Source organism: Megascapheus bottae, chromosome 14 (genome assembly GCF_031878675.1).
Source record: "Megascapheus bottae isolate mThoBot1 chromosome 14, mThoBot2.hap1, whole genome shotgun sequence".
Taxonomy (NCBI): Eukaryota; Metazoa; Chordata; class Mammalia; order Rodentia; family Geomyidae; genus Megascapheus; species Megascapheus bottae.
In genome coordinates, this window is record NC_143522.1 from 22,125,599 (window position 1) to 22,151,547 (window position 25,949).

At 36.6% G+C, this 25,949-nt stretch overlaps 1 protein-coding gene across 4 annotated transcripts in view; it reads right to left on the reverse strand.

Moving 5' to 3' along the window:
* The window catches only part of Eml5 (EMAP like 5), a 102,694-nt gene that overhangs the window by 25,492 nt on the left and 51,253 nt on the right, over positions 1-25,949 (reverse strand). For 3 of the 4 annotated variants that reach the window (XM_090344675.1, XM_090344676.1, XM_090344674.1), the window contains exons 18-27: positions 25,325-25,527; positions 24,258-24,369; positions 23,149-23,276; positions 19,671-19,812; positions 14,627-14,779; positions 12,929-13,060; positions 10,706-10,794; positions 9,748-9,924; positions 7,448-7,649; positions 5,452-5,578 (exon numbers count right to left, since the gene is read on the reverse strand). In XM_090344675.1, coding sequence (XP_090200801.1) covers positions 5,452-5,578; positions 7,448-7,649; positions 9,748-9,924; positions 10,706-10,794; positions 12,929-13,060; positions 14,627-14,779; positions 19,671-19,812; positions 23,149-23,276; positions 24,258-24,369; positions 25,325-25,527 — 1,465 coding nt within the window. Of the gene's footprint in view, positions 1-2,631; positions 2,647-5,451; positions 5,579-7,447; positions 7,650-9,747; positions 9,925-10,705; positions 10,795-12,928; positions 13,061-14,626; positions 14,780-19,670; positions 19,813-23,148; positions 23,277-24,257; positions 24,370-25,324; positions 25,528-25,949 lie in introns of all 4 variants that reach the window. The other variant, XM_090344677.1, reaches the window with a different exon arrangement.

Sequence of the window (25,949 nt, forward strand, 5' to 3'; positions counted from 1 at the left end):
TGGTAAAATAGCAACTTTGGGTTAAACAGTTTTGTTCAAGCTTAAGGACCAGCACATAATCAATCAATCAATCAACAGAAAAATTCTGTTGAGCCTGATGTTACATGCCAATAATCACAGATATCTGGAAGAAAGAGATCAGGAGGATCATAGTTCAAAGCTAACCCCCACAAAAATATTAGTGGGATCCCCATGTCATCAATAAGCCAGATATAGTAGGTCACTTCTGTAGTGTCAACTACTCTGTAAGGCATAGGTAGAAGCATTGTGGGGTTCAAGGCTGACTTTTTATAACAATGTAAGCCTGTCTGAAAATTAAGTGAAGTGCAATAGAATTAGCAGTAGGACACTTGCCTAGCAGGCAGGAGGCCCTGAGTTCAAACCCTAGAAACAAAGAAAAAGAAAAACCAAATCCAATTTTTTTGCCAGTCCTGTGGCTTGAACTTAGGGCCTGTACACTGTTCTTGGACTTTCTCAAGGCTAGCACTCTTATCACTGGAGCCACAGTACCACTTCCGGCTTTTTCTGTATATTTGGTACCGAGGAAGCAAACCCAGGCTTCATGCATGCTAGGCAAGCACTCTACCACTAAGCCACATTCCCAGCACCAACTACTTTTTAAATGTAGTCATTTCATAAATTATGTAGAAAAAATTTCCTTATAAACAATCACTATAAAACTAGCTTTAGTTTTTTTATCTTATTAGTATAAGGCTACAGTGGAGCCCACAGTTCCACTGGGCGGGGGGAGAGAAGAGGAGAAACAACATTTTCCCCTTAATATTATATAGTGAGTTTTGGAGTGGTGACAGACAACCACAATTCCAGCACTAAGGAGACTGAGGCGGGAAGATCTCAAGTTTGAGACTAGCCTGGTTTATGCACTAAGACTTTGTCTCGAGAAACAACAGCAACAACAAAAAGTAAACAAAAAATAAAAGAATAAACTTGCCTCACACCCATCAGAGGGTACAAAGTGGTGGGGTGTAAGGCCTGACAGAAGTGTAGGGTGCACAGGAGGCCCCCATGTCACCTGTTCCAGGACAGTTCCTGGAACATCTAGAACATCACTTGATGGCGCTGGTGACAAAAGGGCATCTAAGCGCATAAAAGCATGGAGTAACAGCGAGGTCACATCTATATAAAAAGCTGTTCAAATCCAAGAAAATAATCATATCTCTATTTCATTTTCTTGCTTTGAAACAAATGATTCCCAGAAAACGGACTGTTCTTCTTAAGTGGCTATGCAATCTTCCTTTATTCCATAAACTGACAGTGTCTCCACAATGAAGACACTGGTATGAACAAACTACTTTGGATTAGAAGCTAACTTTGAATGTTTCACGTCTGTTAAACAGAATGAGATTGTGTGGATTTTTTATTTTATTTTTTATTGTTGAGGTAATGTATAGAGGGGTTTGTGTGGACTTCATTATGTGTTGTGTGTGTGTGTGTGTGTGTGTGTGTGTGTGTGTGTGTGTGTTAGTATTCTGGATGGAACTGAGGGTCTCACGCTCTAGCTTGGTGCTTTCATTTGACTCTTCCCTTTCACTGGCGCTCTAGCACAGGAGCCACACCTCCACCGCTATGTAGGTCTCTTTAGTAGTGTCACACTCCGTGCTCATCTTTGCACACATGCCTGCTTAAAGTACATCATCAATTTCACAGATAGTTCCTGCTGTCAAATATATTCAGATATCCTACTATTTGAGCAGCTGCACAATTTGGTCAAATGCATTTTTAAAATTCTATCTCTTAGAATCTTCCCATGGCCACTTTGTTTGTCTTACTTCTACAGTTACTTCTTTGCTTCCTCCCCATCAGAGCCTGAGACTCAATCTTGCTATCTGACATTGAATGTGTTCATTAGCAGGTACCCTATCACCTGTGCCACATCTCCAAGCCCCAACTTCCAAAGCTGACTCTTTATTTTTCCCAGTGCAGTGCTTCATAAGCTTTCTAGAGACACTTTCATTTCATTAAAGGTAGATCTAAAATTATCCATGTCATCTTACCCATGTTATTTTATTAAATGTACAATTATGGAATTAACCTTTTAATGTTTTTTACTGAATGAATAAATTAAACATGAATGAAGCTACCAGGTTTCACTGATAAATATATGTGCCTGTTTACTTTTGTAAGCCTCTAAAACATGTGGACAGATCTTAAACTAGAGAAGTTCATGAAGTCATTTTTATAATTTATGTATCATAATTAAACCTTTCATAATGATAATCACACACTATATCTAAAAATGCAAATTTATGGGATCTGTCCTATTTCATTTGTTAATAGAAAGCTGGGCGCCAGTAGTTCACATCTTTAATACTAGCTACTCAGGAGGCTGAGACCTGAGGATCACAGTTCAAAGCCACCTAAGCAGGAAAGTCTATAAGCCTTTTATCTTCAAAAAATAACTCAGAAAAAGCAGTAGATGGCACTGTAGCTCAAGTGGCAGAGCACTAGCCTTGAGCACAGAGGCTCATGGATAGTACTCATGACCTGAGTTCAAGCCCCAGGACCAGCAAGAAAATAAAATAAAATATTAATACCGTACAATGCTATAAAGATAAAAATAGAACAATGAAAAATATTTCAATAAAATATATTCTTTAATAAAACTCTTACCTTACTACCCCCTGTCTTCGAAAGGAATAGCAGAAAAAAGTAGGGAAACACAGATGAAAATTAACAATAAATAAGTTCAGCAGTTTAGTAAACACAATAAAGGTAGCATGTCAATAGAAAAATACAGTCACAGTGCTTTGAAGTTTTTTATTATATTTCCAGTAATATATATAAAACCTCATTTTGTTCTCATTTGGAAACTTTTTTCTTTTTTTGTCATGGGGCTTGAACTCTGGGCCTGGGCGCTTTTCCTTAGCTCTTCAGCTCAAGGATACCACCTTAACCCCTTGAGCCACAGGACTACTTCCTAAACCTCATTTTGTGAAATGAAGTTCTTAGTAGCCACATTAGCAGAATCAACACTGACAATTTTTTAAAAAGCAAAACAGGGGCTGGGAGTTTGGCCTAGTAGTAGGGTGCTTGCCTAACATACATGAAGACCTGGGTTCTATTCCTTGGTACCACATAAAAAAAAGCTGGAAGTGGTGCTGTGGCTCAAGTGGTAGACCTCCAACCTTGAGAAAGCCCAAGGACAGTGCTCAGGCCCTGAGCAAAAAAAAAAAAAAGACAAAACAAATTAAAATAACTTTGTAAAAGTTGTCACAGGCCCACCCAATGCCAGTAGCTCAAGCTACCCATGAGGCTGAGACCACAGGGTTATGGTTGTTCAAAGCCAGTCATGTAAGAAGTGTATGAAAGTCTTATCTCCAAGTACTATAAAGCCAAAATGGAGCTACAGCTTAAGAAGTAAAGCACTAGCCTTGAGCACAAAAGCTCCAGGGCTAGGGTGCACAAACAAACACACAAACACACACACACACACACACACACACACACACACACAACGTTCGATGCAAAACAATCCAAGCTAACACCAAAGATTACAGTAAAGGCAAAAGCTAATTGTTCTTCATGAGCTGGAAAATATTTCCATCTGTCTGAATATGAATAACTTCAACAATATCAGAGGATATTTAACTTTAAGGGTTGTGCCATGACTAATGATTACAATTAGGCAATGTAACAAGCTTATCTGACAAAGATAATGTTCTTAAAAACAGTATAAGATATTAATGAAATATATGGTACTATATATTAGAGTTCTTTCCTTACAGAATACTATACTACTTTTGTATTACTAGAGCAATATAATTTCTTTTAGGTAATATTAAGAACAAGTCTCCACATACTCATGTGTGGATCTATATGCATCTTTCTAAGAAATAAATACATAGGTAGTATCTACTTATTACTTTATGAATATTTTATTTCAGAAAGGCTATTTCAGCCATAGCCTCAGGCTACTCTGTGTTTCATGTCAAGAGAGGATGTCACTGGAAAAGGTTAAAATGAAATCATCTATGCATTAGGAATTATAATCCTCATTTTGCTTCTGAGGTTTAGAAAGAATGAATAAGCCTTCAAGGTCACACACAACTAATAAATGGAAAAGTGAGTATTTTTTTTTTTTTGCCAGTCCTGGGCTTGAGTTGAGCCTGAGCCATGTCCTTGGACTTTTTTCAAGGCTAGTGTTCTATCCTTTGAGCCTCAGGACCACTTCCAACTTTTTTTTTTTCTATGTATGTGGTACTGAGGAATTGAACCCGGGTCTTCATGCATGCTAGGCAAGCACTCTACCACTAGGCCAAACTCCTGGCCCGGAAAAATGAGTATTTTTACCTATTTGTCTGGCTCCAACATCTGAATTATGTCCTTTGGATGGCATGAAGACAAACTTCTAGCAAGCTGATTCAACACTGATATTCTTTGCAAATATTTAGATTATTAAATTCTGTTAGCATTTCTTTGAAATTTGCATCTTTACATATAACACATGCATGACCTCCTCTCTCAGTTATCCTATCTGCAAGCCAACACTTACTGAAGAGCTAACTTCCCTGGAAGGCTGTGATAGTGAATTTATCAGAATCTCTACTTTTCCCTTACCTGTCTGTCACCAAAGTACACCTTACCCCCAGACTTCAGTCTCTGAATATTAAACCCAGAGGTTTTATTTCCTAGCCTTTCCTCAGATAGAAAGTTCTTCGATGCATACCCTTTGACAGGAGTCACTGCTGTTCCCATCTCTCACCACCTCTGTTTGTTACTGCTTCTGCCTTGCTGAATAATCTGTCCTTAATCGTTATCTGAAAACCTCTCCACTTCTTAAGTCTATGCTGTAAGCCTAGTATTTTTTGTTTTTGTTTTCCAGTTTGGGAATGGAGCTTAGGGCCTTATACATGGTAGGCAATCCTAACACTGAAAGACATCCCTGTCCTCTACAGGGCTTTTCACTGTTTTCTCTATTTAATTATGCAAACTCCAGGTCCATAGTTTTTCCATTAGCCCAGAGGCTTTATTAAAAAGCTATCTACTTATAAAATTGCAGTGCACATATCATTGTTGATGTGCTGATTTTACACCACTATTGCTAGATCCCATTCAAGACAAGCTATATCTCAATCTGCATTTTTTTGCTTCACAACTTTTTTGAAACAATTTCTACTCTTAATTAAGGGGATATGATAGATCTAAAACTGAATCACACACATAAATTTATATGTATGTGTTACATATATAATGTACATATACACACATATGGATATAACCATTTCTAAATTACTAGTGAAGACAGCTATTAATGAAGTATTTCAGGATAAAAATATTTTCCAAGAGTTGCTGAGTACCATATAAAACAAGGTAACCACTGTTAGCTTTGTAGAAAATCCATTTAGTTAATAAACAAATTTACCATGAATGTATTTTTTTTAAATTTAAACTTCATTTTCATTTAAAGATACTTTTAAACTTTATTATTACCTCTCATCAACTGAAGGTTCTTTTTGTTGTAAATGAGGCTTGACTCCAAACATTGGGCGAATATTTGTTGATAAGGCTCTGATGGTATAACTGATTTCTTTTTCTTTTGTAACATCACTGTCATAGCCTATCAGTAAAATATGAAGTTATTCCTTAAGTCGTTGTTGAGACCTTTTATGACCCCATAAATACAAGATAAAGATTTCCAACAATAAGAAATAAATTGTGTTATAACTGATATTCATCTGGCAAAATTTTGCAAATAACATTTATTATGTAATGGTATGTTCAAAGCACACTGAGATAATAGCAAACTCCAAAAATGCATTCAATATAACCCCAACTTATAAAATTTTCATGTACCTAAATGCAAATTAAATAGCTGAAAATGTTAGCAGAGGTTAAGGTAGGATGATGTGGGAATATTTGTTTTTTCATCTTCCAATATATTATTGTACATTTCACATGAGAATCAAACATATTTTCCCATTTTGGGGCTGATTCTTTCCACCCTCCCCCTGAAAAAAACTGGGCTTGTTCTGAGTTTTTTTTTTTAATTGTTTAAGTAGTGGCAAAAAGGAGTTGCCATTTAACAAAGCAGTGTATGAGTAGAGCATATTTTTTTTTTTTTTTGCCAGTCCTGGGCTTGGGCTCAGGGCCTGAGCACTGTCCTTGGACTTTCTCAAGGCTAGAGCTCTACCACTTGAGCCTCAGCACCACTTCCAGCTTTTTTCTATGTATGTGGTACTGAGGAATTGAACCTGGGTCTTTGTGCATGCTAGGCAAGCACTCTGCCACTAGGCCAAACTCCTGGCCCCTGAGTACAGCATATCTTGATCAATGTCACCCCTCTGAACATTCTCCTGCATCGTAATCCTCTCCACCCCCTTCCCTCACTCTTAATTTTGTAGGACATACATTGGATTCTTGACAGCATGTTCCCTTCTTTCTCTCTACATTCATTCATTTACCCCTTTCCCTTTGATCCCACCCCACCGCTTTCATGTACCTACTTCCTGGTGTTTTATTCTGTTGAACTTTGACTTTGCCTCTCTAAGAAATTATACTAGTTTAGATCTCCCTTGATTCTACCATATTTCAGTTAATATATTTCTATACACACTTGCATACTACCCTACGTATTTATTTATGAGTCTGTAAGCTAGTTCTAGCTTCTACCTATACGGAAAAATTTGCATCCTTTGTAGATACTGGTTTGTTTTAACTAGAAAATAAATTTTTTTGTGTGCCAGTCCTGAGGCTTGAACCAGAGCCTACCCCATGTCCCTGGAGTTTTTTTTCCTCAGGGCTAGCACTTTACCACTTTAGCAACTGAGCCCCTTCCAGCTTTTTATGTATATGTGGTGCTAAATCAAATTCAGGGCTTCTTGCAAGCACTTTACCACTAAGCCACATTCCCAAACCATAAAATAAACTTTCTATAGTAAACTGGTGAATATGACTGCACTTTAAGCAAACAAAAATCGAAGTTATTTTAAAATGAAGTTCAGCCAGCATGGTAATTCCAGCTACTTGGGTGATAGAAATAAGAGAATCATGGTTTGAAGGTAGCCAGGGCAGAACATTTTCTCAAAGAACAAGCCTAGCCTACTATAACACAATGCTTGTGGTTACAGTTATATGGAAAAGGGCAAGAGGAGTTCAGTTTGAGGCCAGCCTGGGCAAAATCACCAAACCCTAACGGAAAAGGGATGAAGGGCTGTGGCTCAAGTGGTCGTATACTTGCATAGCAAACAGAAGGCTGAATTCAAAACTTCAATACAAACAAAATAAAACATGAAGTTCAATACTTAAGTGATTGTTTTACATTTATGTGAAGAATATTAAGAGTCACCAAAATACATGTCGACCTGTCATTCTTATCACAAAACAAATTTTGGTGCAAAACTGACCAAAAATACTAATATCTCAAACTTATTATTTTAACTTTCATATTTCATTTTTGTTTAAATGTTTAAAAATGACATACACCTACCTCCATCTTCTTCAGAATCTATATCAGATTCTTCGCTGTCACAAGTCTTTCTTTCTCGATAGTTCTCCATTTCATGTGTCCATACCATTAAGGACATATCTGCACCTCCTAGAGTGACCAGCATGCTGTCATCATAAGTCCAGCGAACATTTGTGACATGTGTACTGTGGGCCACATACTTCTTAAACTTTCCAAATTTTCCCTAAAGATAAACAAATTCAAAAATCCTTTCTTATAAAAAACTGAATTATTTGAAAACTTTTAGCTGTATTTTTTCAGTAGATGATTAGAAATTAGGGGTGGTAAGTATAATAGGTATTAAAAACATGAGGGAAGTGGCGCTGTGACTCAAAGGGTAGGGCTGTAGCCTTGAGCTGAAGAGCTCAGGGACAACACCCAGGCCCAGAGTTTAAGACCCATGGTCAACAACAACAACAAAAAAAGAAGAAATATTGAAATTTCCAACAATGAAAAGTACTAATTCTAAAACTTGAGAACAAAATAAACTATAGACTAAAACTACTTTCAAATATTGTTAATGTAAATTAATTCATTTAGAAACCAATTGCAATATTACATATTAAAAACATAAATATATTCTTACTTTTCACTCACACATCTCCCCTCTAGTGATCTATGCTGAAAAATATTATGTGTGCAAAAAAATTTACCATAGTACTTACTTACATTAGTGAAAATTTAAATGCTTTAACTGTTCAGGGGAATAAGTTAATTACAATATATATCTGTGTAGCAGCATAATCTAATTGAAAAATGACTATAAAGACATATTATTGTTGGAAAATAAATGTAACTGAGAAAGAATATAAATGTGTATGCACAGATGGCTACAGTAACAAACGTAATCATCAATTATTGTGGCATACACAAACATATAAGTATCTTTCATCTTAATTCACTAGTACTTTTTTTTTTTTTGTCAGTCCTTGGGACTGAACTCAGGGCCTAAGCACTGTCCTTGGGCTTTCCTCAAGGCTACAGCTCTCCCCCTTGAGCCACAATACCACTTCTGGCTTTTCTATGTATGTGGTACTAAGGAATCAAACCAGGTCTTCATGCATGCTAAGCAAGCACTCTACCACTAGGCCAAATTATCAGCCCTCATTATTACTTACAATGGAAACTTTTAAATCAAGTTTTCAGTGCTACAAGTTATACAAATAAGTTTCAATTCAATAATTCCAGGTTTTTATGATGATTTAAAGAAAATGTAGTAAATAGCAAAAACTGAATTATCTAGAAAAAGACTATAAAAATTTAAGAGTCTTCATAAAAGACTGAAGAACCTTAAATAATAAAAATTCTTAATAAAAATTAGGAAATTTGTCATCAAAGTACTCTACAAAGATTCTTGCTACAATGAGAGGAAGAAAGAAACTTGTAGACTAGTATCCTAGAATCTAAAGTATCTATACTATCTGGAATGGAAGTGAAGTTTCTGATTAATAGCCATTTAAGTGGTACACATTCTTGTCTATGATGGTTCTAACATTCCTGTGTATCTAAAATAGGATCAGTGAAATTTTTTTTGTTTATTCCTCTGTTTCTGTTTGTTTATCTCATTCTCACTCTTTGGCTCTCTCTCACTCTCTTCTCAGTACTGCAATCAAACCTAGGGCCCATATATCTAGATAAGCGCTCTATCAGTTGGCTGCCACCCCAGTTCTTGATGTTTTCTTGAGTAGCTGAGTTCCAATGAGAAGTTTTAAATCTATCTTTTCTTTTCAATGATCTGAAAACATCAATATGGAAAGTCAAATAAGACTATCATAAACTGAAAATCATAATAGTTAATGCCTCAGTTCAATTTTTTGTTTACATTAATAGTGGTGCCACTATACACTATAATATATAAGTTAAGACATGAGATCATAAATTATTATAATACTTATTCTATATAAAAATTATAAATATGGAGGTCAGGAGTGTAGCCTAGTGGTAGATTGCTTGTCTAGTATGCATGAAGCCCTAGATTCAATTTCGTGGTACCATATACACAAAAAAAACTGGGAGTGTTGCTATGGCTCAAGTGGTAGAGTGCTAGCCTTAAGAAAGCTCAAAGATAGTGCCCAGACACTGAGTTCAAGCCCCAGGATTGTCCAAAAAACCCCACAATAATCATAAATATGAAGCAAAAATAGGAAACAAACTATAACTTTCATGGTATATTCCATGGCATATATGTGCCATTCATATTACGAGCATAAAATACTACTGGAAGACTTTACCTTAACTACTTCCATAACTGTAATTATAGAAAAGTTAAAGAAAATTCATACTTTAGCAGGATATCTAAACAACTTCACAAATCCCAAGTCATCCCCTGTAGCTAGGACCACTTTGTCACTGGTAAGGCAAGAGGCAGTAATATCTGTGGCTTCTCCCGTTACTGGCCAAATTCCTTCACAACACAAACCAAGCACACTTGTCCACGATGACCAACTTATTTTTTCTGCCTAAAAAGAGACAAAATTGTAATAGATGTATAAAATTAAAGTTGACAAACCAAGCTATATACCTTTTCTAGGTTATTAGTAAAGTTTTAGTGGAGAAATAGCTAACTTGTTAGTTGCCTTTGTTTTAAACTTTCCTAGACTCTATGAGTTTCTGAAGAAAAAATTTAACATAACACCATTCAGGATTTATTTATTATATATCTACTGCATGTTCTATATCTGAGCATAGAGTAATAATAAATAAGATAGTTTCTAGAGTCTTGGCATAATAAAGAAACATTCTTACAGTTCATATGTGTGCATTTTCATTAATACATTATAACCACTTTTTTCCAATTAATCATTCTGGAAATCAAAATTTTTTACTTCATCTTTTTCCTTCATTAAGATACTTTCATGGTAAATGAAATTCTTCTGATGCTACATTAATAATAACTAAGACTGTGAAGCACAAATCAAACACAACTTTTTTTTTTAAAGTCAGAACAAGCATCTCAGGCATATGGGTTTCAAAGGACATGGCAGATACTCAGCACTTCAAAGATTTGGCATGTGTGTTCAATTTACTGGCAATGCTTTTCATCCTTTGAGGAGAGTGCTTACACACTAAGATATAATTTTTTCCTTTCCTTAAAACAGTGCTTCTTCCTTTACTCATCTATGTATTCAACTCAATAAAACAAACTCAACTAAAGGAAAGCCGTAATTCAAGTAATGTGAGAGTGAGTACCACATGATCATTCTCCAACTACTCTTACCACAAGTACTAGAATTTTCCTACCTCCATACTGGGGATGGTTTGTTTTTTCCCTCTGGGAGCTTCAAAGAATAATTGTTCTTTAGCACCAGTGTTGACTTGTAAAAGCTTTCCTTAAAAAAGCATTAGAAATAAAATAAATACATAAGTCACTAGTATAATGTTAAATTTTATGGAAAAAAATAAGCTGAAACAGACCAATTCCCCCTGTAGTTAATATATAGTAAGAACATTTTCTTTTCTTTTCTTAGTCATGGGGTTTGAACTCATAGCCTGGATGCCGTACTTGAGATGTTTTGTTCAAGGCCAGCATTCTACCACTTGAGCTATTACACCACTTCCGGTTTTCTGATATTAATTGGAAATAATAGACTCATGGACTTTTCCTGCCCAGGCTGGCTTCAAACTATGATCCTAAGATCTTAGCCCCCTGAGTCGTTTGGCTTACAAGCATGAGCCAACAGTGCCCAGCTATATTTTCTTTTTTTTTTTCTTTGTCAGTTGTGGGGCTTGAATTCTGTGCCTGACCCTGAGCTCTTCAGCTCAAGGCTGTTGCTCTACCACCTGAACCACAGCGCCACTTCCAGTTTTCTAGTGGCTTACTGGAGATGAGTCTCATGGTCTTTGTGCCTGGCCTCAGATATCAGCTTCCTTAGTAGCTAGGATTGTAGGTGTGAGCCACTGGTACCCAGCTTTATTTTAGTTGTATTAGTGTAAAATAATTGTAAAAAGTGGCTTAACTGTTTTCCATAATGCATATAATGTATTTTAATCAAGACTTGAAAATCAATAATTGCTAATCTATATTATTGATCCATTAAAGCTATTCTTAAGGGAGAAATAAAACTTTCTACTATAGACAAATGCTAAAAGGAAATTTATAAAACTAAATTAACGTTTCAGATATTTCAAAGAACTCCAAACACTGAAGAGGAAGACACTGAAAACAGGAAAACATAGAAAGAATAAATGCCACTAAATGAACAGATTAGTACAGGAGATATAGGAAAGAAGTAAATATCATAAAAATGAAAAAAAAGTGTTAGGAAATAGGACAAAGCTTTCAATTCTAACAGTAAATGTTAATTGATCTCATGTTCCAGTCAAATGTGCATAGAGCAGAAAATTGGATTAAAAAATAAGACCTGCTGGACAACAGTGGCGCACACCTATAATCCTAGCTACTCTGGAGGATAAGGTCTAAGGACTGAGGTTTGAAGCCAGCCCAGGAAGGAAAAAAAGACTTTTAGTTCCAATGAAACACCAGAAAACCAGAGCACTATGGCTCAGAGTGGTAGAGTACTAGCCTAGAAAGAAAGAAGCTCAGGGACAGTACTCAGGCCTTGAGTTCAAGCTCCGTGACTGATAACAACAACAACATCAACAAAAACCCTTTTGTTTTCTTCAAGATACACTTTCATTGATGAAGACAAATACAGGTTTAGAGTGAAAGGATAAAAGGATGACCAAGCACATGGATTCTAAAAGAAGACAAGAGTGGCTAATATCTAATAAAATAACAACTAAAATTAGTAAGAAGAGACAAAGAATGTCACCTCATATTATAAAAGAAGCAATCCATCAAGAGGAGGTAAGTCTCTAGCATATAAGCACCAAATACTAGTGTACTTGATTTCAACTATTACAACCAATATAAAGGGGCTGCCAAAATGACTCAAATGTAAGTGTGCCTGTCTAGCAGCACAAGGAGCTGAGTTCAAACCCCAGTACTGTCAAATAAAAATCCTCATTATCAGCCGGGTGCAGTGCCTCACATCTGTAATCCTAACTACTCAGAAGGCTGAGATCTGAGGATCAGATCATGTGAGACAAATTTCCAATTAACCTCTAGAAAATGGGAAGTGGGGCTTGGCTCATGGGTGTGGTGGTAGCCTTGAGCTAAAGAGCTCAGGGACAACGCCCAGGCCGAGTTCAAGCCCCATGACCCACAAAAAAAAAAATCCCCATTGTCATTTGAAGTTTGTCAATTTATTCAACATAAATTAGGATATAATCATGACATAGTTTTTCTTGTATAAAAGTTACTAGTTATTGTACTATCATTGGGATTATACTGGATAAAGTACTGTAAAGTAATTATCTTTAGATGTAAAATAAAGTAGTGGACAGTAACTTTTTCACAAGGCTTCTAAAACTATCTGTTAAATTGTTTCTGTTCTTTTAAAACAGCTATATTAAGTCAAATGAAAATATATGACAATATTAAAAGGTTATTCAAACTCTTACCTCTAATATCCCAATCAATATGAGTTATGTAACTGGTAGCTCCTTTGCATACTCCTACTCGTTTGCTATTCATTACATTGTATATATCTATAAAGGTATCATAAGATGCCACAGCTAAGTATTTCCCAGAACCTAAAATAGAAACACATTCATTTGTGATTTTCTTTTCTTTCTTTTTTTTGAGGGGGGTCAGTCCTGGGGCTTGAACTCAGGGCCTGGGTACTGTCCTTGCTCAAGGCTAATGCTTTTCCACTTGAGCCACAGTGCCATTTTCAGCCTTTTCTGTATATGTGGTACCAAGGAATCAAATCCAGGGCTTCGTGAATGCTAGGCAAATACTCTACCACTAGGCTACACTCCTGGCCCCTCATCTATGATTATCTATGCAAATATATTATTTTCATTTTTTAAAGAATTTATTAATGTTGATTTTTACATCATATTTTAAATGACAAGTTTAACAAACAAGTGTTCAAGGAGGGAATCTCTATTTACAATCACTGGGACTTAGTATCTAGAACTTAATCAAAATTATTTTCATGTTTTTTTACTAGCATAATTTTAGTCATACAGGGAGGATCTCATTGCAATGGAATTTTTGTTGTTGTTGTAGGGCTTGAACTTAGAGCCTGGGAGGTAACCCTGGAACTTTTTTGCTCAAGGCTAGAATTCTACCACTTTGAGCTACAGTGCCAGTTCTAGTTTTCTGGTGGTTAACTGGAGATAAGAGTCTCATGGACTTTCCTGCCCAGTTTGGCTTTGAACTGTGGTACTCAGATCTCAGCCTCCTAAGTAGCTAGGAGTACAGGCATGAGCCACTGGCACCCAGCTTAGAAATATTTTTTTTGCAGTTCTGGGGCTTGACCTCAGGGCCTGACCACTGTCCGTGGATTTTTCTCAAGGCTAGAGCTCTACCCTTGAGCTACAGCACCACTTCCAGCTTTTTTCTATGTATGTGGTGCCAAGGAATCAAACCCAGGTCTTCATGCATGCTAGGCAAGGACTCTACCACTAGGCCAAACTCCTGGCCAGGAAATATTTTTTAATACTCTGAAACTAAAGTTGATTTTTAAAATATGTTTTTGGAAAACTTTAGGTATTTCACAAGTTATAACAGACCTATATGTCAAATGACAAATTATAACATTAAAAATATTAATAGCTAGTAAAGTGAAGTAACTTTTTTTGGTCTGACAAATTAGTTCAGCGGAAAGAATATTTTCAAAAATTATATGGTGCTCTTCTAGTATCCTTTGTACTCAGCCTGACTAAAACCTCTAAATTTAGAACAAAATGGAACTCAACCAATATCAGAAGATTTTTGCCTTAACAGTAGTAATTCCTCTATCATTGTTGGTTTAATACTTAATAATACACAGAAAGAAATAAAATGGCATGAAATTAATGCACTTTCCAAAGCATTAATACATCATGAAAACTGTTATCAAACCCCTTTTTATGTTACAAAGAAAAAAAATCCTGAAGCTCACAGAAGAGTCTAGGTATTTTGGAAAGTTAGTGGTATAATAATGAGCACTTACCAAGATATTTGTACAAATCAAATATAAAACTTTTACCTATTACCTACAATTCTAGTCAAAAAAAGTAAAATTCTGAGACAAAGTAAGTTAATGAAAATTGCCATGGATAGACTGACACTGAAGTCAATAAGAAAATACAATTTCAAAAGGATCTTACCAGGTGAAAATCGAATATCTGAAATAATATCTTTTCTATGGTGAAAAGACACAAGATCTTCCAGAGTATCTGCATTTGCCATTAGGAAACTTCCATCATTGAGACCTACAGCTAATGCTTTTCCATCAGGAGAAAAACAGCAGCACCTCCCGCCTGAAAGAGAAAGGGAACATGAATCAGACATGAATCAGAACATGAACCTGATTTTAAAGAGCTTTCACTTATAAACATGTCTATCATGGCCTCAAATCAAAGTTAAAAAGACAGGTGTTAAGGTTGATACATTTTTCTGTGAGAAAATCAGATGGAAACTTAAGCAAGAATTAAAACAAACTCAGTTCTAAATGTAACAAAGAAAGTGAGAGAAATTAAGTTGATGAAAAAGAAAGAAGGGCTGGGAGTTTAGCCTAGTGGTAGAGTGCTTGCCTAGCATGCATGAAGATCGGGACTTCATTCTCTGTACCACATACATAGAAAAAAGCCAGAAGTGGTGCTGAGGTTGAAGTGGTAGAGCTCTAGCCTTGAGAAAGCCCAAGGACAGTGCTCAGGCCCTGAGTTCAAGGACCAGGACTGGCAAAAAAGAAAAAGAAAAAGAATGAGAGTGCTAACTTGATAAGATTATTCCCAAGAAATCAGAAATTTAAAATGTGGGCCTATCTTTAAAGAAATACTTTAAACATTTTATAAAAGTGCTTTATAAAGCTGATGCCAGTGGCTCATGCTTATAATCCTAATTACTTAAGAGGCTGAGATCTGAGGATGGTGAGTCAAAGCTAGTATGGGCAGGAAAGTCCATGAGATTTTTTTTTTTTTTTTGCCAGTCCTGGGGCTTGAATTCAGGGCCTAGGCACTGTCATTACTGCACAAAAATCCGGAAGTGGCACTATGGCTCAAGTGGTATAGTGCTAGCTTTGAACAAAAGAAGCTCAAGGACAATGCCCAGACCCTGACTTCAAGTAGCAGGACTGGCACAAAAATAATTATATATATAAATTATACATGTAGCTATATAATCTATATGTAGCTATATATCATTATATATTATACTACTATTTAAAATATAATGCGGGCTAGGAACTTAGCCTAGTGGTTAAAGTGCTTGCCTAGCATGCATGAAGACCCGGGTTCGATTCCTTGGTACCACATATATAGAAAAAGCTGGAAGTGGTGCTGAGGCTCAAGTGGTAGAGCTCTAGCCTTGAGAAAGTCCAAGGACAGTGCTCAGGCCCTGAGCTCAAGCCCAGGACTGGCAAAAAAAAAATAAAATAAAATATAATGCATATAATATATAAGAGCATATGTTTAATATATATTATATATAGTAGTATTTATTTATTTATTTATTCTCAGAGCTGAGGACCAAACAGGGCCTTGCACTTGCCAGGCAAATGCTCTTCCACTGAGCTAAATCCCCAACCCCAATAGTATGTGTTTTAATACATAATATGGCTAGTGCTATATCGCTTGAGTCATTCCTCCAGTTCTTGCTTTTTTCCAATTAACTGGAGATATGAATCTTAAGGATTTCTTAGCTTCACACCGTGATTCTCAGATCTTAGCCTCTTCAGTAGCTAGGATTCTAGACATAAGCCATCTGCACTTAACTTTTAAGGTATTAAAAAAAATATCATAGACAATTGTTAGTTTAAGCTAGGAAGATCCAAGTTTCAAAACTACATGATTGAAAATATCATTAATTTTATTAATATTAATTTTATACTTCCAAATATGCTGTCCTTCAGGCCTCACGGACTATCTTTTGCTAGTTTTGCCAATAGAGGGCACTGGAGATATACTCCAGGCCCAAAATGCTGCTGTGCTGTTTTATATACACATGTACTACCTTTTTTTTTTTTTTTTTTTTGGGTCAGTCCTGGTCAGACTGGACTCAGGGTCTGAGCTCTGTCTTTCAGCTTTCTCAAGGCTAGTGCCCATACTAGTTTTCTTCACAGTGCAGCCTTAGGTCCTCCAGAAAGTTTCTTCACTTTCACAGTAATGATTCAGTTATAATCTGCAGACTCCAGCAAGATTCTATGTACATATAACTGAGGTCCACAGTTCAGTGACTTAGGCCTTAGATTAAACTATTTACCAAGAAACGGTTTACACCCTCTGGCAAGTCTTTCCATTTCCCAATTACCATTCACTCTCACTGTTCCACTGAGACCTTCATTCTTGGTAGGCTTCTTCACCACAGACAGACTGAGTCTTCTGGTGACAGCCACACTCTCTCTAAACAGGAAGGAGGATCATGGTTCCAAGCTGATCCAGGCAAAAACAAGATACCCTATCTAAAAAGTACAAAGTAAAAGCAGTCTGGGGGAATGGCTATTCCAGTGTATCTGCTTTAACAACGCAAGTTATTAAGTTCAAATCTTATGTGAGACAGAAAGGGTGGGGGTAGAGAGAGATTGAAAGAAATGAGAAATTTTTCATTACATTGCTCTTTGAGGAACACAAAAAGCTAGGCACTAGTGGCTCACAACTGTAATTCTATCTACTCAGGAAACTAAGACCTAGAGGATCAAAGTTCAGAGCCAGTACAGGCAGAAAAGTCTTCAAGACTCCATTTCCAATTAACTTGCAAAAAGGTAGGCTAGAAATATAATTCAAGTAGTAGAGCCTCCACCTTATATAAGCAAGTGAGCAAAGCAAGCATGAGGCCCCTACATTCAAGATGTGATAAAATTGAAAATAAATAAACAAAAAAAAAAACACCAAACTCGTTCAACCACTATGGAAAGCAGTGTGGCAGTGCCTCAATAGGCTAAACATAGAACTCCCCTATGACCCAGCAATTCCACTACTTGGCATTTACCCAACCATACAGAAACAAGGGCATACTAAATCCACTAGCACAACAATGTTCATTGCAGCACTATTCACCATAGCAAAGATATGGAACCAACCTAGATGTCCCTCAGTTGATGAGTGGATCAACAAGTTGTGGTATTTGTACACAATGGAATTCTATGCTGCTGTCAGAAAGACCGACATCGCCCCATTTGTTGGGAAATGGAAAGACTTAGAAAAAATCATATTAAGTGAAGTAAGCCAGACTCAAAGGAACTTAGGCTCAATGGTTTCCCTCATTCGTCATAATCAGTAGAAACCTTGGGCTCCCCTAGCAGAGATCTGCAATAGACCAAAATCTTGATACATAAGGCCATATAGTATGAAGATAATTGAAAGGACCTCCAGGATATTGAAACAAAAGCCATATAACGAATGATTGTTGTCCTTTATGTACTATGTTATCTCTCATCTCCTTTGCTGTCCCTTGGGTATCTCATATTGTTACAGTATCTCACTTTGTTATCTGATATATTGAATTTATTTGTATTTGGTCATTTGAAATTTGATAGGGAAGGGGGGAAAACTAAGACGGGGGGAAAACTAAGACGGGTGGGGGGGTTGGGGGGAAGGGTAATGGGTACCAAGACATGTGAAAGGGTATCAATGTATGTGAATTAATGCACTTTCTGTCTGGCAAATATCATGTAACCCTTTTATTAATTACAATAAAAAATATTAAAAAAAACACCAGAATTTTTCATTTCAAGATAATCTTTGTACACCCCAAGCATCAAGAATCAAGTGAATAGGAGCTGGGAATGTGGCTCAGTAGCAGAGTACTTGCCTAGCATACATGAAGCCCTGGGTTTGATTCCTCAGTTCCACATAAACAGACAAAGCCAGAAATGGTACTGTGGCTCAAGTGGTAGAGTGCTAATCTTGAACAAAAGAAGCTCAGGGACAGTGCCCAGGCCCTAAATTTAAGCTCCAGGACTGGCAAACAAAAGAATCAAGTGTATCAATGAACAAAGAAACTCTGCATCTGTCCAGATAACAGAGTGCAGAAGAGTCAAACAAAGGTATTATGGAAATTCAGAAATTCTATTATTACTTGTATTCAGAATAATGTTTACAGGGCAGACGGTGTGCCTCAAGTGGCAGAGGTCGGGTCTAGGAAGTGGGAGGCTCTGAACTGAAGCACCACTACTGCCCCAAAATAAAGATTCTAGTTTATTTTGTTCACTATCTCATATTTATAACAAAAAATCTCCTAAAGTGCTATGCTATATTCTTCTAATTTGTGTGGGAAATTGAACACTCATTATGTTAATTAGAAGAAGTGTTACTACAGAAATAAAGATCTACTTGTTTCCTGCATGCAGCCAACATAATAATGCCAATTGAAGGGGTTTGTAAATACTCCTGAGAATTATTTCTAAGAAACTAAAAATTATATATACATCTTTATCTGCCCTAGATAGTAAATTTGCTTCAATGAACTCCTTGTGTCTATATACTAACAGTTTCATATGCTTCCTACAAACGCACCTGGTTCTGTTTATCTTAAAACATACTTCCTTTACCTTTGCTACCTCTTTTAAAGTTTCTTTTTTTTTTTTTAAATTTAAAAAGGTCTTCGTATGTAGCATAGGTTGTCCTCTTGCCTCATCCTCCTGAGGTGCTAGGATTGCTGGCATTCACTTCCACACCCAACGGACATTATTTATTTATTTATTTATTTATTTTTGCCAGTCCTGGGCTTGAGCTCAGGGCCTGAGCACTGTCCTTGGACTTTCTCAAGGCTAGCTCTCTACCACTTGAGCCTCAGCACCATTTCTGGCTTTTTTCTATGTATATGGTACCGAGGAATTAAACCCAGGTCTTCGTGCATGCTAGGCAAGCACTCTACCACTAGGCCAAACTCCTAGCCCCCCAACAGACTTTTAAAGTTAAATTTTGTTTCTAAATTTTTAGTTCTGAATTATACATAATCACAGACACAAAGGAGTGAAAACTCAGTTGTATTTACATCCTCCATTTGTCCTCCAGCATGTCATTAAACATGATCATAGGAGTCCTATAAGGTAAAAACTGGTACAATTAATTCATTTTATTTGCATAGCACCATTAGAAAGAAGACACTGAGTAAACATTTCAAAATATTTAAAGGCTTTTATATTTTTACTATTGATTTATTGTATCTGTGAAGGTGAAAAAACTGTAACAACTTAAATTGAAGGCCTCTTACCCTTTTTCAGTTTCCGGACAGCTAGCATACAATGACTAGGAGAGAGATCCCATATTCTTAAGGTTTTGTCATCACTTACAGTAGCACAGATGGGTAGATAAGGGTGTGTAGCCAAACCCCACACCTCTCCTTCCATGTGTCCCTATAAGGAAACAGTTAAAATTAATATAACTTGAAAATAAATGCAAGACAAAGTGAGGAGCTCCACAGACATGCTCACCAGAGAAAATGATTTTTTCTTTAATGTACCCAAACGTTTAATGTCTGGAAGTGATTTCAAGGAGATACAAAAAATGAAGCAATATTTATTAAAGAAAACCTGCTAGAATCTTGTAAGAACAGTGAAAGAATAGCAAAAGTCTATTGTATTTACACTGAGATCTTCCAGGAGTGGGGGAAGTACAAGTGGGGCGCAGTGGTTTAAACTAACATCTAGTTCTTCTCCTTTCTTCTCTGAGCATTCACATGGAACTATCACACGACACATTTATAAACAATATAAGTGCCTTCAATGCTGTCCAATTCAGGAAGATCTTAATGTTCAAATAAATTTTGTATATCATATTTAGTGAAGTAAGCCAGACCCAAAGGAACATAGGCTCCATGGTTTCCCTCATTTGTACATATGGTCATACAGGATGAGACTAAACGAAATGGACTCTAGAGGTTTATCTTTCTGATTGTTGTTCATAATGTACTATGCGAAGTTATTTTTTTTCTCTTTTTTTCTCCTATGGTTAATCTCATGTGGTTAATGTATCTGTCTTTGTTACCTGGTATATTGCATATATGTTTATTTGTTTATTTGAAATAGGGAAGGGAAAACAAGATGATTGAGAGGGGGTAGGAGGAGGGAAAGGGTGACAAAAACATGAGAAGGTGTATCAAAGTTCGAGAAGTAATGTACCCATTACCTAACAAATGTAACTATAACCCTTCTATGCATTATCCCAACAATAAAATACAATAAAAAATAAATTTTGTTACTTTAAAATTTTTCTCTTAGTAGCTGTCATTTGACTCCTAGATCTCCTAGAGTCTGTTTTTAATAATTCAAACTCTGGATTAATCTATAAAAAGTTATTTTGTTAATATTTTTTCAAAAAGATCATAAATACATTAAAAAAATCATGAACATCTGAGCATAGTAGCACAAGCCTGTAATCCTAGGACTTGGGAGGTAAGCAAGGAGGATCACAAATTCAAAGTCATCCTAGAGCTGTACAGCATGACCATCTCAAAACAAAACCAGGGGGCCGGGAGTTTGGCCTACTGGTTAAAGTGCTTGCCTAGCATGCATGAAGACCCGGGTTCGATTCCTCGGTACCACATACATAGAAAAAAAAAGCCAGAAGTGGTGCTGAGGCTCAAGTGGTAGAACTCTAGCCTTGAGAAAGCCCAAGGACAGTGCTCAGGCCCTGAGCTCAAGCCCAGGACTGGCAAAAAAAAAAAAACAACAAACAAACCAAAAACAACCCATCATCGTGATCATGCCTCCATAATCTTTTTTTTTCTGCCAGTCCTGGGGCTTGAACTCAGGGCCTAGCCACCGTCCTTGATCTTTCTCAAGGATACTACTCGACTCTTGAGCCACAGCACCACTTCCAGCTTTTTCTCTGTGGTACTGAGGAATTGAACCCAGGCCTTCATGCATGCTAGGGAAGCAATCTACCACTAGGCCATGCTCCCAACCCCCTCCATAATCTTTTATTTCAAAGGCATCTTATGTAACTAAAACTAACAAGCAGCATATAATATTTTGGCATTTATACACATATTCTCCTCAATATATTTAGTTTCCAATAATATAATAAAACATTATATCACGTGCAGTATTATCTATGTGTATTTTTTGATGTCCCAACAAGAATGAAATGAGGACCAAAAAGAAATGTCTATATTAAGAAAGAAAATAATTGGGTCAGGAGTTTGGCCTAGTGGTAGAGTGCTTGCCTAGCATGCACGATGACCCAGGTTCAATTCCTCGGTATCACATACATAGAAAAAAGCCAGAAGTGGTGCTGAGGCTCAAGTGGTAGAGCTCTAGCCTTGAGAAAGTCCAAGGACAGTGCTCAGGCCCTGAGCTCAAGCCCAGGACTGGCAAAAAAAAAAAAAAAAAGGAAGAAAATAATTATTTTCCAGAATAAAAGGTAAACCAAACATTCTTATTACTATATATAGAATTACATGAGGGCAAATTTTTCATCAAGATGGATCCTCCTTTATGGTTTTCTAGTATTGATTTATTTTTCTCCCTAGTTTTCATAAAAACAAAATAAGAAATGTATAATAAAAAAATTCTACTGGGGGACCAGGAGCATAGACTAGTAGTAGAGTGCTCACCTAGCATGCATGAAGCCGTGGATTTGATTCCTTGGTACCACATACAGAGAAAAATCTGCAAGTGGTACAGCTCAAGTGGTAGAGTCTTCAGCAAAAAGTGTACAAGGACAGTTCCCAGGCCCTGAGTTCAAGCCTAAGGACTGGCAAAAGAAAAATTATACTAGGTGCTGATGGCTCATACTTATAATCATAGCTGAGATCTAAGGACCAAGGTTGGAAATGTCTATGAGACTTGTATCTTCAACTAACTACCCTAAAGCTAAAAGAAGAGTTATGACTTCAGTGGTAGAGCATTAACCTTGAGCATAAAAGCTCAGGAACAAGTATCCAGGCAATGAGTTCAAGCCCCAGGACTGGCATACACACAAACAAATCTATCTATCTATCTATCTATCTATCTATCTATCTATCTATCTATCTATCTATCTATCTATCGTGGGTCATAGAGCTTGAAATCTGGGCCTGGGTGTTGTCCCTGAGCTCTTCAGAGCAAGGCTAGTGCTTTACCATTCTGAGCCATATTACCATTTTCGATTTTCTGGTGGTTAACTGGAGATAAGAGTCTCACAGACTTTTGTGCCCAGGGTGGCTTTGAACCGCAATCCTCAGATCTCAGCCTCCTGTATAGTAGGATTACAGGCATCAGCCACTGGTGCCTGTCTTCAGTAACAAAATTGTAACAAGTCATATACTCCTTTGTTTTTGTAAGTTGAAAACTTATAGATAACTAGAGATAATTAGCTAATGTGCAACAAACATTAAAATTAATAAAATAAATATGAAGCCTGAAGACCAGAGTGTCAACCAAGGAAGAATGAGGCTCTGAACTCAATCCTCAGAGCCACCAAAAGCAAATAAGTAAGGGTGTTGAGCTAAATTAATTATAATTATTTTTTCTATCTAACAGCCCATTTTGTGGCGAGAATTTACTTAAAACATTCGCAGTTGTTCCATATAAAATGTGCATTTTATTTTACTGGTAGTCATTTAGTTATAACTAAATTTTTCTGTATACATTAAGACTATTTCCCTAGTTGACTTAATATTATTTTTCCCTGTTAACTTCTGCCTCTTATATACTCAAAGAATAAATTACATGCAAAGGAAAAGAAAGACCATTAGCATTTAAAAGTACCTGGACCAGAAGTGTTATTGGACCACTTTTATCCACTTCTAGTATTTCACCATTCTTTGTGCCAACTAAAATATGACCATGTCCTAATGATATGGCTCGTATAGATGGATTATCTTCCAAGAGAAGACCTGAAAGAAGAAATGGAAATATTCTTAAAGGTACAAAATCACTCTAATACATATACATACTGCCAATGATGCTATTTTGACATTAGAAATCACATTACAAGGCAGTTTTCTCCTATATTTTAAGTACCCTAATAATATACTATATTTCCTTCAGTTTTTCAACTTATTAGCCTCAAAGTAAGTCCACATAACTAGAAATTCTATTCTATCCTAGGTCCTTTTATTTTGTCATCTACCTTCTGTCCTCAGCACACCTACAATATTCTGATTAGAAATTTTATTTATTTATTTATTTATTTGCCAGTCCTGGGCTTGGGCTCAGGGCTTGAGCACTGTCCTTGGACTTTCACAAGGCTAGAGCTCTACCACTTGAGCCTCAGCACCACTTCCAGCTTTTTGCTATGTATGTGGTACCGAGGAATCGAACCCGGGTCTTCATGCATGCTAGGCAAGCACGCTACCACTAGGCCAAACTCCTGGCCCTGATTAGAAATTTTAATCCCAAGTAAGATGCATTCCTTTATGCACAGTATATCTTAGGCAGTCCTCAGCTGTAGTAAATATGATGGGCGTAGACTCCACTACACAGTGAGAAAACCAGATGTCTTGTAAGGACTATATTGATAAAGGAGTATACAGGGATGACATTTATAAGGACAGGGGAGTTTTTCTAGAAGAAATAATGTTTGATGAATTATGCCTGGAGGGGTGGCTCACTTGGTAGAAGGAACGAGATATTGTACATATTCACATCTGATAATCAGCATATTAATGAATGAGTATTCTTTTCTACAGGATAAAAAGTGACCATATGTTGAGATAACTGGAGGGGGCAGGAGTGACAGAAGAACAAATTCTAGGCAAAACTAATAGCTTGCATAAAGGCTTGGAAGTCAGTAGTATGATACCTTAAAAGAAAAGGAAAAGCATATTCATATGCAACTGATCTTTTCCTATAAAATAAAATAAATCTCAAATTACCTTTAGATCCTGGGGCCAAAGCAGCTCTTTTTATAGCATAAGTCTTGAGACATCTTTCAAAGGAGTCATCCCATAGAGCTACTATGCCATCTTTTCCTCCAGTTACAAATCCCTGTGATAACAAAACCTCAAGTTGATAAAAATCTAAATGTATGAAAAATGACAATTTGTATTTATTACTGAAAAACTCTAGGGAGAAGACTAGTCAAAAGTTATAGGAACTAGCATAAGAATACATTTGTTTTAAAACAACACAGAATCTGTAAAAAATATTTAGTGATAAGAAATATTTTATAAGAACTAGGTCCCAGTAGCTCACACCTGTAATCCTAGCTACTCAGGAGGCTAAGACCTGAGGACCTCAGTTCAAACCCAGCCCAGGCACAAAAGTCCATGGGACTCTTATTTCTAATAAAATCACCAGAAAATCAGAAGTGGTACTATGGCTCAAAGTGGTAGAGCACTATCCTTGAGCTGATAGAGCTTACTGACAGTGCCCTGAGTTCAAACCCCACAATTAACCAAAAAAAAAAAAAAAGACAGACAGATAGAAGGATTGATTTTACAGGCTAGGGCAGTCAAAACAGTTTCTAATTTAGAACTAAGATCTACCACTTTTAGCAAGTCATATGTCATATGTATCCTTCTGGAGTTTTTTTAATCCATTAAAAAGAAGGGATAATAAAGAATACCTACTATATAGGATATGGCAATTAAAATGTAAAACAATTAGTGTAATTTCTGACAGATAGGGCTTATCAATTATTAAATTTTTTTCTGGCAACAGGATCTTGCTATGTAGTCTGGCCTCAGCTCCTGCTTCTGTCTCCCAAATGCAAGGATTACAAGTGTGAGCCTTACTGATTGGCCAAAAATTTTTTTTTAAGCAGCAGACCTATTTCTTACTGCATTCAGGAGTCTCAAAAAAGGAACAAAGTAAGGTCAAGAAGACATAGGTCCATAGACTATAACTAGTCCAAGAGAAAGGCAATGTTCCTTTACTTCTGAAAATGTTCTACAGTCCATGATCAGATTATGTTAACTGATAATCTCTATAGCTTACTTACCTTTTCCAATGCATGCATACTGAACACTGGCCCATCATGTGCTTTAACTGTTTTCACCAGAAAGACATCTCTCCAGATACACACATCTCCTGTAGATGTTCCAGAAAAAGCCATCTCTTCAGTCCATCCATATACTGCACACATCATTGTATCATTTTTTCCCAGTGTGCCTACGTAGCCTTTTCTTCCAATCAATCCTCCCCCTGGTTCGTAAAAATATTAAAAAGTACCACATTCAAAATATGCACAGTTATAAAGAATTACAGTTGTTATTGCTGTAATAGGCAAATAAGAATTAAAAATTAAAAAATTAAAAATTAAAAAAGAAAATTAGGGGTTGTCTCTCAGATATTTAGATAAAATTTTGCATAGTGTATTACAGCCCATCCACTAACACGTTTTAGTCAGATTTTTGTTTTTTTTATTTTTTTCCTGGTCCTGGAGCTTGAACTTAGGGTCTGAGTGCTGTCTCTGAGCCACCGTACTCAAAGCTAATGCTCTATCACTTGAGCCACAGCTCTACCTCCAGCTTTTTGGGTAGTTATTTGGAGATGAAAGGTCTTATAAACCTTGCTGCCCCAACTGGCTTTGAACCTCAATCCTAAGATTTCAGCCTCCTGAGTAG